At 34.5% G+C, this 18,818-nt stretch overlaps 1 protein-coding gene across 1 annotated transcript in view; it reads left to right on the top strand.

Moving 5' to 3' along the window:
• Positions 1 to 14,754, top strand: part of Epyc (epiphycan) — a 29,975-nt gene extending 15,221 nt beyond the window's left edge. Inside the window, exons 3-7 of the mRNA XM_005374447.2 lie at positions 3,717 to 3,888; positions 5,607 to 5,765; positions 6,575 to 6,777; positions 7,869 to 7,964; positions 13,482 to 14,754. Of these exons, the coding sequence (XP_005374504.1) occupies positions 3,717 to 3,888; positions 5,607 to 5,765; positions 6,575 to 6,777; positions 7,869 to 7,964; positions 13,482 to 13,652 (801 nt within the window). The 3' untranslated portion in view covers positions 13,653 to 14,754. The remainder of the gene's footprint in view (positions 1 to 3,716; positions 3,889 to 5,606; positions 5,766 to 6,574; positions 6,778 to 7,868; positions 7,965 to 13,481) is intronic.
• Positions 14,755 to 18,818: the final 4,064 nt, after the last annotated feature.

Raw genomic sequence — 18,818 nt, 5'->3', positions numbered from 1 at the left:
TCCTTCATAGCATCTCTTTCTAATACACACAAATTGTCACTGAGATCATCATTGGACACGGATACAGATGAAGTATTGAGACTAAAATGACATCAAAATATCAACAAAATTGAAAGGTGGAGTTCTACAATGCTGAGTGGCAGTAAGTGGTTTGCAACTGTCATAACAGGTTTAAACAACATGTGTGATAAAAGTCTATACTTAAGGGGCTTTGGCAAACAAAGCCATTAGGAAGAAGTGCAGCTGCTATTTCTGAGTAAATTAGTTTTTCACAATTTACCTCTAAAACTAAGAAGTAAAATTGCTTTTTTTTTTTTTTTTTTTTTTTTTGGTTTTTCTCCGGTACCGGGAACCAAACTCACCACCTTGTGCTTGCCAGGCAGGCACTTTTGCCGCTGAGCTAAATCCCCAGCCCCTAAAATTGCTTATTGGTAGCAAGTTTTGCAGATCTGTTAGATGTGTTTTTTGCTCAAGGGCAAAAGAATTAGCCCAAAATTATTTTTGACCAAATATATTGTTACTTAAAATTGTGCTAAGCTTTTGCTGTGGACAGACAATTCTGCTGATTGTTAGAAAATGAAAAGCTTGAATATCTTGAGGTAATATTAACAACATTAATATTGCTAGTAAAAGTGTCCGCCCAGTGTGATACAAGAAATGTAACAGGATTCTTTTCTATTGAGAGGATTTTATTTCCCCACAAGGCAGAATCTGAGTCTGAAAGATTTCAGTTTCGTCAGTACCATTCACCACGAGATTTCTCTGAGGTGCCGGGTTGCCTGCATGGAGTCCAGACTGGGCAGGCGCAGCACTCTGACCAGGCCTTAGGACTTCTTTTCTTTTGAATTAGCTCTCCACGGTGACATCTGCTGAGACCTCCTCTGCCACGTCATTCTCTCTGGGATATGCAGTTGTCATTTCTGGTCTATGCTCTTTCAAAGATACAAAATCTACTCATAAGCACAGTTTATCACGACAAAAACTATTGATAGTCCAAAGGCCAAGTGGGAATATAGCTCTTTCTTCAAAGCAATGGACTCTAACAAGTCCCTTGCTAACACTAGGTACAGAAGAGTGACAAGTGTAGCTGTGCCTAAATCAAAATGATACACAGTAAAGACCCTTGCTGTGGGGTGTTCTCAATAAAGAAATATAAGCAACCAATTAAAACATCAGTTCATTAGGAAACAAGCAAGAATGAAACACAGAGTCAAAGGAAAGTGAAAGAAGAAAAACTGAAAGGATGAACACATATTTATGTGAGGCTAAACAATATTTACATTTCTGCATTATCGATTATAGTCTGTGAAGAGGGGTAAGGATGTTGTCTGGCAGGTTGTGTTTGGGTCCAAATTAAGGTTTCTGCAGTATAATCATAAATGTGTCCCATGGACAGATAGGTAGTTATGGCTTCCTGGCTTCATATGTTGCATGCATTGCTTCACAATGTCATATCACAGTGTGCAGATTGTTGAAAGAGGGAAAGAGACAGAAGCCCAAATAACTTCTACTTAATGGTAAGAATAAATGTGTTTACAATGAAAAGGCTCTCCAGGCGCAGTACAATGAGGTTAGGGTCTGCAATTTTGCTGAACTGAAGAGGCGTTGCTTTCCCTTGGTTTTAAAAGTTTTTGCTCATTTCATTTGCAAGCAGTATGAACGAAACAGTTTCTGATAAACACCAAAGCTGTTCTACCTCATTATACTGGATGACAAATGAGATCTTACAGCTTCACATCAAATCAGTGGAAAAACAATTATCTGTAAGAAGTATGTGCAAACATTTTCCTACAAAGTGAAAGATTCAAGGCAACGTGTCTGGAATGCGTTTCTCCCTTTAGGCGGCCTGCATTCCATGAAACATCTGTCTCAATTTCCTCTCTTTCTGGAGCCTTCTTTTGGGTTTTCTGCAAATCCGTTCTTTTCTGACCCTACTGATGGAAACCATATGTCTCTCTGTTTAAGGAGATGCCCTGTCTTCACAGCTGGAGATTTCTGGCCAATCTTTATAGCATCTTCGTGCACGGCTCCTAAGATATCAAATGGTGCAGAACCTTTTGCTTTGTTTTCTTGCTTTAAATGTTTTAAAGTAAGCCTTAGCACATTCATTGATTCTTCTCAGCAAAATCTCTACAGTGAAGCGTGGAGCTGTGAATTAAATGAACCTAGGACAAGCAATATTTTTCTTTACTTATACCTCAGTAAGGACTTGTTGATTGCCTATTTTGCTATAGACTAGAGATATAAAGATAGAAGACACAATTTAACTTTTAACAACCAATAGAGTTGTTATGCATAAAACTGATGAAATGATTGTAGTACATGAGAGGAAAGATTGAAAGAGATTTTATGTAAGAACAAAAGAAGGTTCAGCATTTCTTATAGAGGCATTTTCATTTGTTAAGTGATATATTAAAATATATAAAAGTGGTATTAATTAATAAATAGAACTGTATAATCTTATGATCATCTGAAACAACCAGGAATTAATTAGTCTTGATAAATACCTTTTCATAGAGGAAAGTAGCAGTTTACTCACCATTTTGGTATGAAATAATTTAGAAAGTAATTTGTGTCTCTTTGCTTTTTATTAAGAATTCAAACAAAGAAAGTGCAAAGGAGCAAGAATCTATATTGATAAGGCCACAGGAGAATCTGAGATTTCTTGTAGTGTGGGGAGGACAATGGATCACAAAGAGTGGATCTTGGATGTTTCCACTCCTAATTTCTTGAACAAATTCCCATCCCAAGCTTATAAGCTCATTAGAGAAGAAGACATATACTAAGAAATATAACTGAAAAGATACTGAATGTTAGAGCAGGTAGCTGAAAGTGAGGGTGTGTTCTAAACTCAAGGTTTATTCAGAGAAGCAACAGTTTATTATATAAAAATGCAAATAAGAACAGGAGCAAGTATAATCTAAAGTTGTACAGCTGGATATAGTGGAAAGGCATAAGTTTAAATCTATCCTAAGGAATTTAGCAATTTAGCCATATCTTGTCTCACAATAACAAATAAAAACAATTAGAAATAAAAAGTGTGATCTGAAAATTTTCTGAACATTTTGCAAGTTTATAAATTTTATTGTCAAAGTTCTCAAGTTTAACATAGACAGTTTTTCTAGTACTTGTTTTTGAAATAACATGGAAAATACGTGATAAATTATATGCTGTATTCAAATCATGTCATTTTAGCATCACAATACATTTTATTTTAGTACAAAGCATGAGTTTTGGGAAGGAAAAGAATACTTGAATGTAGGAAATGAAAGCTTAAAAAGAGATAACACACATCTTACTGGTTATTATCTTCTAGGGAGTAGAATTATGGCTGGAGAGTGCTTTTGGAATTTTCTTTGCACACTTCTTTCACGGTAATGATCCATTTTTGCAATGCTGTATATTATTAGAAAACAATACGTGGGGTTCTTTAAAACCCATGAAATGAACAGACATAAATGATATTGGAAGAAAACATCAAGAAGACCAAAAAAGAGGTTTTGGAAAAAATTTCCAAGGTTTAAAAAACAAAATTCATTAGAAACAATAATAAGTCACTTAAACCATCTGTGCTATCCCAGCAGGCTGGCCAGATAGTGCTGAACTTCAAGACGTCAGCGACATCTTGTGGCAATGACAGGTGCATTTTAAATTGGTCACTGCTGTACAGGGTGACTGAGGTTGCCTGACTGACTCTATTCTGCCTTTTTCCCCAGGTTGAAAGAGTGACAGTGATGCCTTCAGGGAACAGAGAGCTCCTCACCCCAGCCCCACAGTCTGAGGAGGTGCAGGAGGAGGAGGGCGAGGAATCTACCCCCAGGTTGATAGATGGCTCTTCCCCACAGGAACCAGAATTCACAGGGGTTCTGGGCCCACACACCAATGAAGGTCTGGTACATTAGTGCTGAATTATAATTGAGTCTACTTTGTCCTGTCCTCTCTCCAGAACGCCAAGCTCCAGACTCCACAAAGACCTCACATTCCATGAAGTCTGCCCCTGAATCTTCCTTCCAGTCCTTCTCACGTTAGTCTCCTCACACCCCATCAGACAAAGCCCAGACACACCTTCTTAGACTTTTGGCATCTGTCCTTCTTCATCCTTCACAGTCAAGCAACTTACGAGCTTTGTCTACATGTCCTGTAAACTTTCCCCTCCCTCCCACTTTCTCCTAAATTAGCTGTCATCTGGCTTCTACGTTCATCACTCTACAGATTCTTCTTTCTGATTGCAGCAGAAAGCACTTCAACATTAAGAATGTGTTTTCCATCCTTAAGTTATCTTGCAGTTTAGACTCTTGCTTTTTTACTTTCTTTCAAAACTTTCTCTCTACTTTGCTCCATATTTCTCTGTGCCACTCTTTGCACTTGTGTCTGATCGCTACTTCTCTATTTCCTTTGGAAGTTTAGCATTCTCTACATGGTTAGTAAACAGAGAAGGAGGGGCGAGGACGTGTGTGTGTGTGTGTGTGTGTGTGTGTGTGTGTGTGCATCCATGTGACACAGAGAAAAAACTAAATTGATGTATTGAGATATAGAACAGCCTCATAAACATCTTCAGATTGTTGGCTTCTCTATCACCAAGTCACTAGCCTGATTTGATTTTAGAAATAATCTAAATTCTAAATTTTATCTACACTATAACTCATCTTCATTATTCACACTTGCCCTCTTCCGGTGTTCTCCCTCACCTTCCGGTAAAGTTGTGTCTTAACATGCAAATCAGATCCCGCAGTCCTCCTGCCTGTCCTTGAAATGAAGACAGAAACTTGTAACATAGCTCACAAGGCTCTTGCACAGGCCTCTGCCAAGGTCTCTTCAAGACAACTGCCATAGCAGACACATTCCAAGACTCGCTTGGTTTTAGCCACATGGGCCATCTTAGAATTGTTCCAAAGTGGAGGGACTTGATACGTGCTACTTCCTTTGTTTGCTTCCTTTTTAATTACACAAGCAATTTCTCCTCTTCCTACAAATACCAGCTCCATTATCATTTATCAAAAAAATGTCTTTTCATCACTCCCTGATGGCCAGATACCATCGGTTATGTTCATATGATGCCTTATATTGAGCATAATCAAAACCTAACTTTCTTGTGTGATTAACATTCATCTCACACAGCAGATGATAAAGTGGATCTGTGTCTATTTGTGCTCATTACTATTTCACTAGCTAGCGTGGTAAATTTACATAAAAAGTATTCAATAGTATGTGTTAAATTAATAAAAGTTAATTATGATTGTTATATTTGATTTAGTGGGAAGTTTAAATATTGAATCAGAGTTCTAATAAAAATATTATATGTGATACTTTAACTGTATAAAATGTGCACTCTTGGTCTTTATATTGGGAAAACAGAATTTCTAATTAGTATAGAAGTAACAGTCAAGCCATATCCATCCATAATTCAAAATATATTTTTAAAATGTTGAAGTAGCTTTAATAGACACATTGATTTTACTATTTCATTTATGGAAAATATAAGAGAAATGTGAAATATATGAGAATGTGTCTTGTGAGGCTGTAATCTTGCTTACCAAGTATTCCTTACTGGGTTATTTCTTAGAAGTTTTTTTACTTACATGTAATTATTTCTCTCTGCCTTTTAGACTTCCCAACCTGCCTACTGTGTGCTTGTATAAGCACGACTGTGTACTGTGATGATCATGAACTCGATGCTATTCCCCCACTGCCCAGGAACATTGCTTATTTCTACTCTCGCTTTAACAGAATTAAAAAGATCAACAGAAATGACTTTGCAAGCCTAAGTACGATGACAACATTAACGTCCTTCACTTCTTTTTTATGTTCTTCCTTAGAATCTGGACAGTGTAAAATGTTGGCACTGAGAACAAAAGTTGAATAACAAACTATGCTTCATAAATCAATTTTTTCTTACTGAAATATTTGAAAGTTTATTTTAGTAATGATAAGAAGAAAGAACCCGTAATTAATGGTCATTATGAGACCACATTGCTAGTGATATTCTCAAACGAGCCATTTTCAAGTAAATATAAAAATAATTGTAGTTTATATGCTATAACTTACTATCTTATGACATTAAGAGTAAAATATCATGATCATATATTTAGAAGGATTTGGTGCTTTGAACAAGCTGTAATTAAAGCATAATAATTTTATGGTTGATGATGTAAGCTTAATTCTGGCTTTATAGTTGTTGCCAACTTACAAGAATTTTAGTACTTGTCTTTGTAAAATAGTGTAATCACTTAAAGATTTCCTTTTAATTCCTGTATCTTTGGATATTCTTTCTTGAGAAAAACATTTAGAATAGTTAAAATCCAGACAAAATGTATGAAGTATGCTGAGAAAAAGACCAGTTGTTTTAAATCAAATGTGCCAAACTTTTTAGCAAATGTTGCAATTTCTTATAAGTGTATGAATACAAAGTGTGTCTGGAAAGATCATTTTTCGTAAAATAGCAGGGCTAATTATTTCATTAATTGTCTATTTCTAAATTTGAATTTACATTTTCAATACGTAGAGAATTTTGTAGTCATATTGTATCATGAAATTATATTCAAGAGTGTGTACTTCCTTCATTGTTTTCTTCTAGATGATTTGAAAAGGATTGATCTGACATCCAATTTAATATCTGAGATTGATGAAGACGCATTCCGAAAGTTGCCACAACTTCGAGAGCTTATCCTCCGTGACAACAAAATAAGGCAGCTCCCAGAGTTGCCAACCACGTTGACATTTATTGACATCAGCAACAACAGACTTGGAAGGAAAGGGATCAAGCAGGAAGCATTTAAAGTAAGTCTTAGGTTTCATAAGTGAGGCTTTCATCTTTCCCTTTCATTTGCTATTAATGGCGAGCTTTCTCTTTCTGTAATGGGATCAAATTTAATGAAAAGTCTAACTTCCAAAATGAACTTCACTACTGTATCTATCATGCTTTGAAAAATGCTGTGTACTGGTACATTCTGAAGATAGTCAAGTACTAGGAACAGCAAGAAAAAGAGCAAGAATAACAAGTGGGTGGCTGTGTAGAGGTGAACAATTTGCATTTGCCCAGAACTCCACTCCGAGAGAGTGCCTTACATGGTTGAAAGGATAACTACTTGGGAAGGATGCAGGACCAAAGGCTTCTAAATGACCCCACAAGGATCAAGTTAACCTTAGGGGTATTATTTTCTAAGTAAACTTCACAAGTCTCAAGCTAGAGGACTTGCTTGGAGCAGCAGCCTAGAATCTGAGAACATTAGATGATTGATTTTCTTATTCACCCTTATTCCTCCTTAAGTAAATGATGTTAAAATACTCTTTGAAGAGATCCCATGCTATTCCCAGGGAATACAGAGTGGGTAGTGTGGCCTCCTTAATACTGTTTCTCTGCTAGGCTTCCTGCCCATGTTTTGCAAGGGAATTAGGTGACCTGACTGTAGCCTACTAAGAGTCAGAATAGGTTAGCATGAATGATGGAGCGTCACAGTTTTTCTGCGGAGTTCAGCAAGAATAGACAAGTTATAGTTTAACAGTTTTCTGTCTTACTGAGCTGCCTTTTTCTTTGTGAGGCTACAAGTTTTTTGGGAAGAAGAAATTCTCATGTTTTCATGACTGTAAAATAAAAAAATAATTATGGCCATCTCTCATAAATATCATCAAAATCCTACTGTAAGTGGCTGCGTTGCTTCAATTGAGAAAATTATACTGAACATAGACAGGTTCTTCCTAGAGATCAGGAAATACTTTGTTTGCAGACATTTTTTTTTTTTTTTCTTTCTAAAACTCAACTGAATGGTCTGGTAACCAGAAAACACGACTTGTGGAGGCATGTATTATTTCATACATAGTCGCATAAAGAGGGGATTTCTGTTAAATTCCTACATTCGGACTGTTTACAGGATATGTATGACCTCCACCATCTCTACCTCACTGATAACAACTTGGACCACATTCCTCTGCCACTCCCAGAAAACCTTCGTGCCCTTCACCTTCAGGTAGGTGTATGGCAGCCAGAAGAGGTCAAAAGGCCCAGCCAAAACCAAACCAAAGGGAGGAAACTGGAGCACAAAAACCTGTCTCTAATGGCGTGCTGATATAGGAAGACAACTCTTCTGCTTTATCTTTTCTTTCTGTCACTCATTATTTCTGAGAACAAGATATATAATCACTCATGACCCTGTTGATCATGCTAGATTTCTGTTGATCGTTATCTTTATTTTTGTTCTTTTCCAAATCAAAATACAATGTTTTTGGTAGAAAGAGCTTCCCTTAAAACAAATCTGAAATCTTCATCTGATTTTTTTTTTTAAAAAGTAAAGATTAGAAGTAGAAGAGAAAATGAAAAAAGAAAAAAATCTACTTCTAGCCCAGGGAAAAATGTCAGTTTGAGCTTTGGATTTTAAGTTTTATGTACTCTATCATACTCAATCTTAAGGCATTCCTATTTGCTGAGAAATGACAAGCTTGCATTTGTTTGCATAAAGAAAATGCAGTCGTTTCTTTTCTCTGCTTTTCTTTTAACCAACATATTTGAAAGTTTGTGTTATTTTTAATACTATTAAGCTGTACTTTATCTTTGAAGAAGTAAGTAAAAACACATTTTCAAGAATGTTATGATCTAATAGTTTCTAAGTATATTTCATTTGTACCCAAGTGATTAAAATTTGCTCAACCAAAACATTTTTGGTTATTGAAACAAAGAAAGATAAATGACTCCTTATTCAAATGTGAGTAGCTTTTGCTCAGCAGCTGTAATCAGCTCTCTGCAATAATTTCATCTGCTCTATGGAATAAATATACAGAGAAGACATCTATTATATGCTCAAAGAAACATCATAGTCCAATGTTATAATTTCAAGAGAAAATGTATAAACCACTCTAAGATGTGATTTTCTATGTAGGAACACATGTACGGTTCTTACATTTTTCAGTGTAGACTCATATATTTGCTTCTTTGTCTTTTCTTTTTATTAATATATATTTCCATATTTTAGTGTCTTTTGAGTACATCTGGCTGAAGCCTGGATACCTGTCTCCTTTGAATTTTTATGATTATGTTTACTTCCTTAAGGTATTCTTTGTAGACCACATTTTTTTTTTTTATTTTAAAGATAAAAGGAGGGAAACATTAACAGACATACAACATTTTACAACATATCACAAGCACAATACAGACAGTACAGAGTTACAAACAAAGTGGTAGGGAATTAAAAATGGTGGTTGTATTACATATTGATATCTTCAAAGTGGCTTCTCATGAAAACAGATATAGACATGCAATACTGGTGTAGACCACATTTTGTTTCTAGATAATTCTTTATTTTTTTCTAGCAGCAAATTTATATTTATGTTTTTGCTTTGTTTATGATTGGAGACAGAATTGCCAATGGAATCATCAAAGAAATTGTGGACTGTGTTTTCCAGTTATGAACTAAATTTACTACTGTTGTCTGGGATATATGGAACCTACAAAGTAATTAACTCTGTGTTATTTTGGGACATAATGTGCTTGTACTTACAGTATGAGATACTGCTATAAGAGTCATTTTACCTATATTATATGGGATTATTGTATAAAATTTCCTTTATGTACACTTTACCTTTAGTTTCAAGCTGCTATAAGATTCATTTTACCTATATTACATATTTTCTTTATGTACTTACACTATGAAATGACTTTCTAAGTAACTGACCATACATTCTTTTTTTTTTTTTTTTCATACATTCTTTTTGTAAGTTTTGAGAAACATTAATTGAGCCTTTCAAAATGTTTCTCAGTCACTTCACCAACTTTTAGGACAAGCTATCAAAAATTTACTTTTCTTCAATCTGTATGCAATTTTAATACTCATATAAATTACATTATAAATGAATATGCAAAAATGTTTGTCAAGACAGTAAGTATAGCAATTACAACGGAGTACTTGGGCAAAAGAATGTTTACTAGAATGATGTTCTTCTACCAATAGACTGGCTAGCTACAAAACAGTAGTAAATAGCAGAATTTGGCAACACTCTGCTAAGACTAACAGGCATCCACAGAATATTTGATTCAACAACAGCAGAATGCATTCTTTTCAAGTACACAAGGAACATGTCCTGGTGTACACCTTAAGCTAAGCCACAAAACAAGCTTGCCTCAACAAATTCAAGAAACAAATTAGCACAAAATATGTTTTCTTATTTCAAAAACTTACATTAGAAATCAAGGAATCTCACAGGAAATGTGGGAAATTCACAAATATGTGGATATTAAACAACTTTCCTTAACTAATCGAAAAGGAAATCACCAAAAAGTTAGGAAGTAATTTGAGACAAATGGAATCAGAAAAACATGACAAGTTAAAATAGTTATTAGGAAGAAATTTTTAGTTGTGTTTTTGTGTGATTAATAATGGGCTTATACAATGGGTTAACAAAGGTTTCTTCTTAATTATTTTGAGTAGTTTTGAAGAATTAATATTACTTTTTCTTTAAAAATTCAGTAGAATTAATAAGTAAGTATATGATACTGAGTTTCCCTTAGAAGATTTTAAATTACTACTAAAATTGACTAAAAAATAAATACAAAATCTGAATAAATCTATAAGAAAGAAAAATATGGATCAGTAATTTAAAATACTAATCTCAATAACAAAAATAGACAAAGATATTACTAGAAAAGAACTGAATACCACCTAATTTCATGGAGAGTGATCAGAAACAGGAGAGGACTGCCTCATTGCTTCTATTCAGTATTGTACCTATCAGTTCTAGCTGGGGTAAATAAGCAAACATAAAATAAATACACAAACAAACAAATAAATGAGATCCAAATAGGACATAAAAGTTTTGCTATTTCCAGATGACAAGATTTATATACAGAAAAATCCTAAATACTATAACGCTTTGAACTAATAGATGAATGCATCAATGTGGCAGGTTAGAGATGACTATATAAATATCAATTGCATTTTCATGCATTATCAATACATGATATGAATACAGAATTAAAAATTGTATTTCAATAGTTAAATGACTTTAAATATTTAAAACTACATTTAACAAAAAAGTAGAAGTCTTTTACACTTAAAAGTACAACACATTGTTGAAAGAAAATTCAAGTAAAGATTTGTCAAAATTCATGGATCAGAAGACAGTATGAGAAATACTTCTAAAATTAGTTTATCCAGTGTTCCAAATTTGTTTCAATTTTGTTTACAGCATATCATAAGAAATCCACTAAACTTTTGAAATAATCAATGAGTTCATCAATGTAACAGGTTATAAAATCAATATAAAATATCAATTATAGCTCAATACACTGGCATTAAAACTACAGTGAGATATTTACACCAGTTGACTGGCTGAGTTAAAATAGAAAATTACTAGTATTAGGTTATAAACAAAATTGGAACACATATATATTTTTATGAGAGTCTAGAATGTTGTGTCCACTATATAAAACAATTTAATAATTTCTTTAAAATTGAACAGAGCTATTATATGGTTACATAATATGATGTCCAGATACATAAGGTATGATCAAAATACACAGTGAATAGTTAAGTGTTTTACAATTTATTACAGTAAAAGACACACTGCCACTAATCTTCCTCAAATTACCCCCCCCCACGCTTCAATACACTATTCCATCATTCCTGCTACTTTCTGAAGCATTTCTGGAAGTCCTCTTTCTTGAGTTTCTATATGAGGTATGGTAAATAAAATAAAACAAAAGAGTGAACATTGCTGCCAAGTGCCAGCCAATGGGAAGAAGGTAGGTTTGAAAAATATTATAAATATTTATATATTTGTTATATACACCACCTTATTCACTCTATCTGGTACTGTATAATTTCTGGTTCTTTCTGAAACACAGAATGATCATGATCATGAAAGGTAAGTGCTTTGAATCAATTCAAACTTAAGACAGCCATGATATGCAGCTAAATACGGGAAAGAGGACATCCAGAGTTGCTTCAAAAATTAGCAGTAAAGTTCAGATAAGCGTGCTAAAAGCAAAGAGTATTTGAGGGATATTAATGGCGATGTGTGTTTTACTGAAATAGATCTTTAAAAATTAAACATCCACTGTAATTTTATTTTTTTTTCTTTCTCTTTTGGTACCGGGAATCAAACTCAGGACCTTGAGCTTCCCAGGCAGGCATTTATGACCCTGAGCTGTATCCCTGGCCCCTCACTGTAATTTTAGATCCTACTTCATGTGCTCAAGAAAATTAAAACATGTTTCCACACAAAACTTGTGCAAAAATGTTCACTGAAGCATTCTTTATGATAGCTATAAAACATTATTCATAAAAGTCAATGTTAGATTTGAAAACAATCCAAATTTTCATTAACTGATAAATAAAAATATGTTATATCAAGACAATGCAATACTCCCTGGTAACAAAAGGAATAAAGTACTGATATTTGCTACAATATGCATGAATTTTGAAAACATGATGTAGTTGAAAAAGTCAGTCACAAAAGATAAAATATGACATGGCCATGGCCCTTTTTATATGGAAATCCCAGAGGAGAGAAATCCACAGAAACAGGAAGTAGCTGAGCAGTTGTCAGTGAACTGAGGAAAGGATAAAATGGAGCTTTATTGCTAATGTGCTGTATTTGAGATCTCTTTTGTAGGTGCTGAAAGTATTCTAAAATTATATTTCAGTGATGGTTACACAATTCTGAATGTATTAAATGATTAAATCGTACACTTTAAGCATAGCACAAGAATTTTATAGAATGTAAAACATATTCACAAAAACTATTTTTAAAATTCCAGCCCTGGGCTCCACTTGTCTTTCTGATATTTGCTCCCTTCCTCTTTCATGTCACTTCAGCCTCATCCAGTGACAGGTGAATTGTCGAGGGGGTGACTTGACATGTTACCACCTCGGGCCTTGAACTTTGCATTTTCCGAGCCTAGAATACACTTCCCTTAGTTTTTCGCATGCCTGTCTTCTCATTCCTTTCTCTGTTCAGTTGTTACATCTTAAGATGTTTTTACAGCCACCGTCCTTTCTTCATAGCAGAGTGGCACCTCAGTTCACAAACTTAATTCGTTCCACAATTCTGGGGAAGATGGCTACATTCATGTCCGTGCTGGGAAGATTCCCAGGGTCTTGTTTGTCACCCGATGTAAAGTTTGTGAACCAAAGCAAAATTTTGCATAAAGCTTCTGTTTACAAACCAAATTGTTCGTGAACAGAAGTCTTCACAAACTAGTTTTACTGTACTTGTCATTTATTATTATTATTATTATTTTTAAAATTATTCTCATTTACTTATTCTCTGTTTCCCTTACTGAAGTTTAGGCTCTGTAGAGGAAACTGTATAACTGTTCTGAAAATATATTCTCATTAATTGGCAAGAGCATGGTATATAATATTCACATAATACTTAGTTTTGGTTGAGGGAAAAATAAAAGAATAAAAATATATGTTCAATAATGTAAATTACAATATCAATTTTAAGTATATGTTACACATTGTCTTATAATTTATTTTATTTTATTTTAGAATAACAACATTCTGGAGATGCATGAAGATACTTTCTGCAATGTTAAAAATTTGACATATATTCGTAAGGCCCTAGAGGACATTCGATTGGATGGAAACCCTATTAATCTCAGCAAAACTCCACAAGCATACATGTGTCTACCTCGTTTGCCTATTGGGAGTCTTGTCTAATTTCAGAAAAGATAATTAGCCTTATGAGGTCTACCACATCAAAACGATTCTTCTTTCCTCAAAAACAATACTTTAGTGTGGTGACATTTTCACATTGTACGCTGAAGCATGACATGATTACACAAAGTACAACTAAAAGTGGTAAGATATGATGAAAATCTAGTAATTTAAGAATACATCAGATGAGCTAGTAATAAACCTACAAAATATATAGAAAGTATGCTACAGGACAGAACATATTTCATATTAATTCTTACAAATCACTATAACTTGCAAGTTTTAGGATTCATATGTTATCTAATTTCAAATTAAGTATATAATGAAGAAAACTTTGAAATTGAGCAGTTAGGTATTTTTCAAAGATTTAGATGTTTGAATTCAACTTTCCTAAATTTTTTTCACTAATGCATGTTTTTTCCTATTCATTAAAGAGCATGAAGAAAGAAATAAATGTTTGAAAATTAAAATGGTTTTGTGAGGATATATTTGTGATACTTGCAACAATTGTACCCAAATAACTGTCTACAACAATACCTTAAAGTCAGCTTTTGAATGATAACATATTATCATGTAAAGCACTGGAAATTCATTTTAGATCTTTGCTAAATTTATTAGGTACTTGGTATGTTTTTGTGCCTGCAGAAAAATAAAATGTAGAACTATCAAAAATATGGATAATATGATAAGCAGACTAGGACATAATAAACATTTTGTTAGAATAGCTGATGTACCTAAAATGTATGTAGTTATAATACCGGCATCTGGTTAAAAACTGAAAAGCAAGAAGACCTACAATGAAAGGTGTGTTTCTTTTTAGCCATGAGATACCCAGTTTTACTCACTAAAAATAATGGTTTCTTGGACACCCTTATGAAGTTCTCCCTGAAAAACAAAACTTTGCATTCATAATCTCTCCACTTTTACACAAATACAGATATACTTGTGCTACATTTATTCAGGTACCACCACATAACATTCCATTACATGAATGAATGTATATATTTTGCATTTACACCAAAACTATAAAAATATTCTTGCTTGATGGTGAATAACTTTGTGTAGTGTGGGAGAGAGCATCTGTGAATAAATTCACAAAACCAGAGTTCTGTGTAAATTATTATTTAAAATGTTAGTAAGTTAGTAAATTACCCTTAAAAGATATTCTACACACTTATACTTTCACCTACAGTATGGGAGAGTGTACCGTTCTTTACAACCTCACTGTTAAGGTTTACTATCAAACTTTTTTCACACTTATGCAATCTAAGTTAATAAAGTCAAAAGGGACAATTGGAAATAACATTTTAAAATTCAGTATTTTTCATCTATTTCTATCTTTCAATCAAGTATATATACATACATTTATGTCTAAACTAATTTTTCTCCTTGTATCATTTGTTATATGCCATTATTCATAGACATCGGAGCTAAATCTAAAATTTTTATAATGTAACAATCAGAGATCATTCTAAAATGTTCCCAGTTTTGGTATATAAATATTTTCTTGACTCAATTTAAAAGTATAAACACTAATGTGTCTTTGATAATACAAAGCGCATGCTAAAATGTGAATCTGAAAATCCCCAGAGGTGAAAAGCTTAAAAGACAATAACCAACAAACCATCAAGTGCCATAAACTAGTGACATTTAAAAACTGATTGAAAGACTTTTTGTTTTAACATTCTAGATGCACTGCATGTGCCTGTTATCTTCTTAACGTGACTGGATTAAGAGCTCTTGGGTAGATGACTGGGTTATCAGGACAGCGTGATCTGCAGTGGGATTAATCTGCCAGTGTGCACTGCTGACTGTGCTGTTAGGAAGTAGAGCTCAGTTGGATGAAGTGGGTCATGTGTGCACGACTTTGGGTATATTTCTAGTCTGCACTCTTCTTGTGCTCTTTCCCAGTGAGTGTTAAGGATGTGAAGGTGATCTGGCTGCGACATCTGTCACTCCATTGATGGCCAGGGTTGATTCGGCTGATCTGGCTGGCTAGGCAGGTATCTCCCTTCCTCCCTCAACGCTCCATATGCGTCCCTCGCGAAGCTGCATGCTGATTGAAGAGGACGACCACCCCCTGAGAGAGGAGGCCCGTTCCTCGGTCAAGGGTATATGAGCAGCTGCGCTCCCCTGCTAGAACCTCCAAACAAACTCTCAAGGTCCCAGTGGGTGTTAAGTGAGCAGCTTTTTACACCACACTCTTTCACCATGATGTTTCTGCCTCTGAGGCCAGCGATCGTGGACTGACAACTTTCCAACCACGAGTCAGCTGAAACTTCTCTCCAAGTTGCATGTGTCAAATGTTTTTGTCCGAGCAATGGGAAAGCTTACCAGTAGGCTTTCTTGTGACTGAACCACATTATTCTGAACCATACAAAAAGTAGTTTTTTTTCTACTAACATTGTGCATCTATATTTGTTTTCCACTATAAACTAACAACAACATCAAAATCATCAACTTAAAAAGTATCTATTGATTATCTCGGTTTCTCTACATTGGAAGTTCCACAGCGGGAAGATGTGGAACACTAAGCACTTCCAACCTCACTGAGATGGTTGGGAGAATTTGTTCCTAGTGGTTCTAGGTTTGAATGAGGCCCCTAATTCCTTGCTGTCATACACAGCCCTTTATTTTTCCTAAAGGATGCCCGCATTTCTCATTACATGGCTCCTTCCATCTTTAAGCCAGAGAAGATATGTCGAATTTTACTTGTGCTTCTGACCTCTCTCATTTACTTTTCTGCTGTTACCCAGAGAAAATTGTCTGCTTTGAAAGTGCTCACTTGATCGTCAGACCAAACTGGGTAACTTCCATATTTTAAGGTCAAACAATTGTGACTTTAATTATATCTGCAAAATTTTACAACCCTATTCTGTCAATAAATGTTTGAATAACCAGAGGTCAGAAATCTTGGGCCTACTACTTTTCAAATTCTTTTTATCGCCATCTCCAAAGGCTAGCATTGTGAAGCAAATGGTGATCCACCATGGACAATGACCTCGGTTTTTCCCCTTAAGTCTTCTTTACAACAGAAATCATGGGTGGGTAGCAATGGTAATGATAAAGAACCATAAGTAATATTTAATGAAACCATTTTACCATTGTATCTATAAATAGAACAGTTCTTTAATCCAGTCTTCATAAGGGCAAGAAATCAGATGTGCAAAAACCACTGATGTCTCCAGTTCTGCTTTACCAAGCAGGCATCTAAATGGATGATTTTGTTGTAGTTCATTTGCTACATTTGAAGAAAGAGAATTGCATTATCCTTAGAAAAAATGAGATATTTTAACATATAGAAATATTTTTAATCAATACTATTTTTCAGTGTTCCTTTGGCTTTACTTTGTGAGAAATATAGGAGAAAGAAAAATACTGAGCTAAATGACATGCATATATTTAATAATGCTTAGTGGTCCACACTGTGACTAGACAAACTAATGACTATTATGCCAACTTTATACTGTGCTACTTAAAATATTAAGGTCTCTGATGCATTGCTACTATAATAGAGAAGATGATAAAATGCAAAAGACCATAAGAATGGCCCATATTTCAGTGGATAGAGTCAGAAAATCATATTTAGGCCTAGAGTTTAAATTTGAATAGTGTTCTGTTTTAAAGTTAGGACCTCTTCAGTTACATTGTTAAAATAGCCAGTAATCAAAGTATATGCCAGGTATATTAAATCACAAGTTCACAGTTGGAAAAAATGAATATAACAAGTCAAAGACCAAAAAAGAGATAAATAATTTCTCCTAGGATAAGGGTTGAATCTTTAGTCCTCTCTATTCTACCTCTTCAGTGTGTCTTAAATGACACAGACCTGTCTTCTTGTTTTGTAATATAAGAAAATCATGTAGAGAGCAAATAGGATTGTCCAAATCAGCCTTGTCTCACCACATATAGCAGTGATTTCCAGATGATCCAAACTCTACTTTTAAGTGAAGATGGAAGAACTATTTCTGGGAGTCAGAAGAGTCCTTCATACCTAGCATCTTAAAAGTCAGCAGGAAGGCGGAAGGGAATGAGGGTCAAAGAAAGCTCCTAGCAGGCAGGGCTGCTTCGTCACTACAGAGAGTAGGCATACTAGCCCAGAATCATTTGGGGGACCTACAAAAATGTTCAGGTTCTTTATAAAATAAAGAGAGGATATGATGATGATGATAAAATATGCAATAATAATCTGGGAATATATTCTTTATAGAAACAAGCATTAAAATATGATTGTATTTATGGAGGAACCTATTTATAATAAGGCCTCACCTACAAGGCATTATTGATGATATCACATCCTCCAGACAATGACGAGAATTTGTAAAAAAATAAAATAAAATAAAATAAAATAAAATAAAATAAAAGCTGGCATAACAGATATTACTATACAAATTTGATAGTGTGCAGTGATATTTGGACAGATATTATGACTGCCTCTGGGTTTTGGCTTGTATCTAGATGTTCCCCCAAAGCTTCATGTGCTCATAGGTGGGAGTCTGGGGAGGTGATTGGATCTAGGATGAGTGGTTCTGGGATTAAATTGTGTGATTCTGGGATTAAATTTTGTGATTCTAGGATTAAGGGTGTATGGTTACCAAATTAGTCCACTAATTGGTCTAGCATAGTTCTGGGCATGAATAATGGAAAAGTCCACCCTGCGTACAGGTGGCACCACTGAAAAACCAGGTACCCTGGAAGGAATAAAGAGGATCAGTTTCTGCTGCTGCCGCTGCCGCTTTACTGTTTCCTTGCCATGAACAATTTCTCCTCTGAAATGCCCCTCTGCTATGCCATCCTGCCTTGGAACCAGACAATTATGGATTGAAACCTCCACAAACTGTGAACTGAAGTAAATCTTTCCTCCTTTAACTTTTGGAGTTAAGTATTTGTCACAGCAACAAGAAAAACAACAAAGACCCTGGAAGGAAAAGTCTTACGTGAATCATAATTTGGAACTGTGTGGCCATTTCAAACATCTCATCCTTTTAATTGACAGTTCTAATTCTAAAATTAGTACCTGATTAAACACATTTTTAAGTGACCCAATTTCTCATCCTGTTCAATTTATACATGTTTATTTCTTTTTTACTATTACAGGTTGTTTCCTAAAAACACACACACACACATATAGACACACACACACACACAAAAAAAAAAAAAAAAAAAAAA

The sequence above is a fragment of the Chinchilla lanigera genome, unplaced genomic scaffold (genome assembly GCF_000276665.1).
Source record: "Chinchilla lanigera isolate Chin_1 unplaced genomic scaffold, ChiLan1.0 scaffold00004, whole genome shotgun sequence".
In the NCBI taxonomy this organism is placed as follows: domain Eukaryota; kingdom Metazoa; phylum Chordata; class Mammalia; order Rodentia; family Chinchillidae; genus Chinchilla; species Chinchilla lanigera.
The sequence above is the reverse complement of the archived record's forward strand: the minus strand, read 5'-3'. Positions and strand labels throughout refer to the sequence as shown.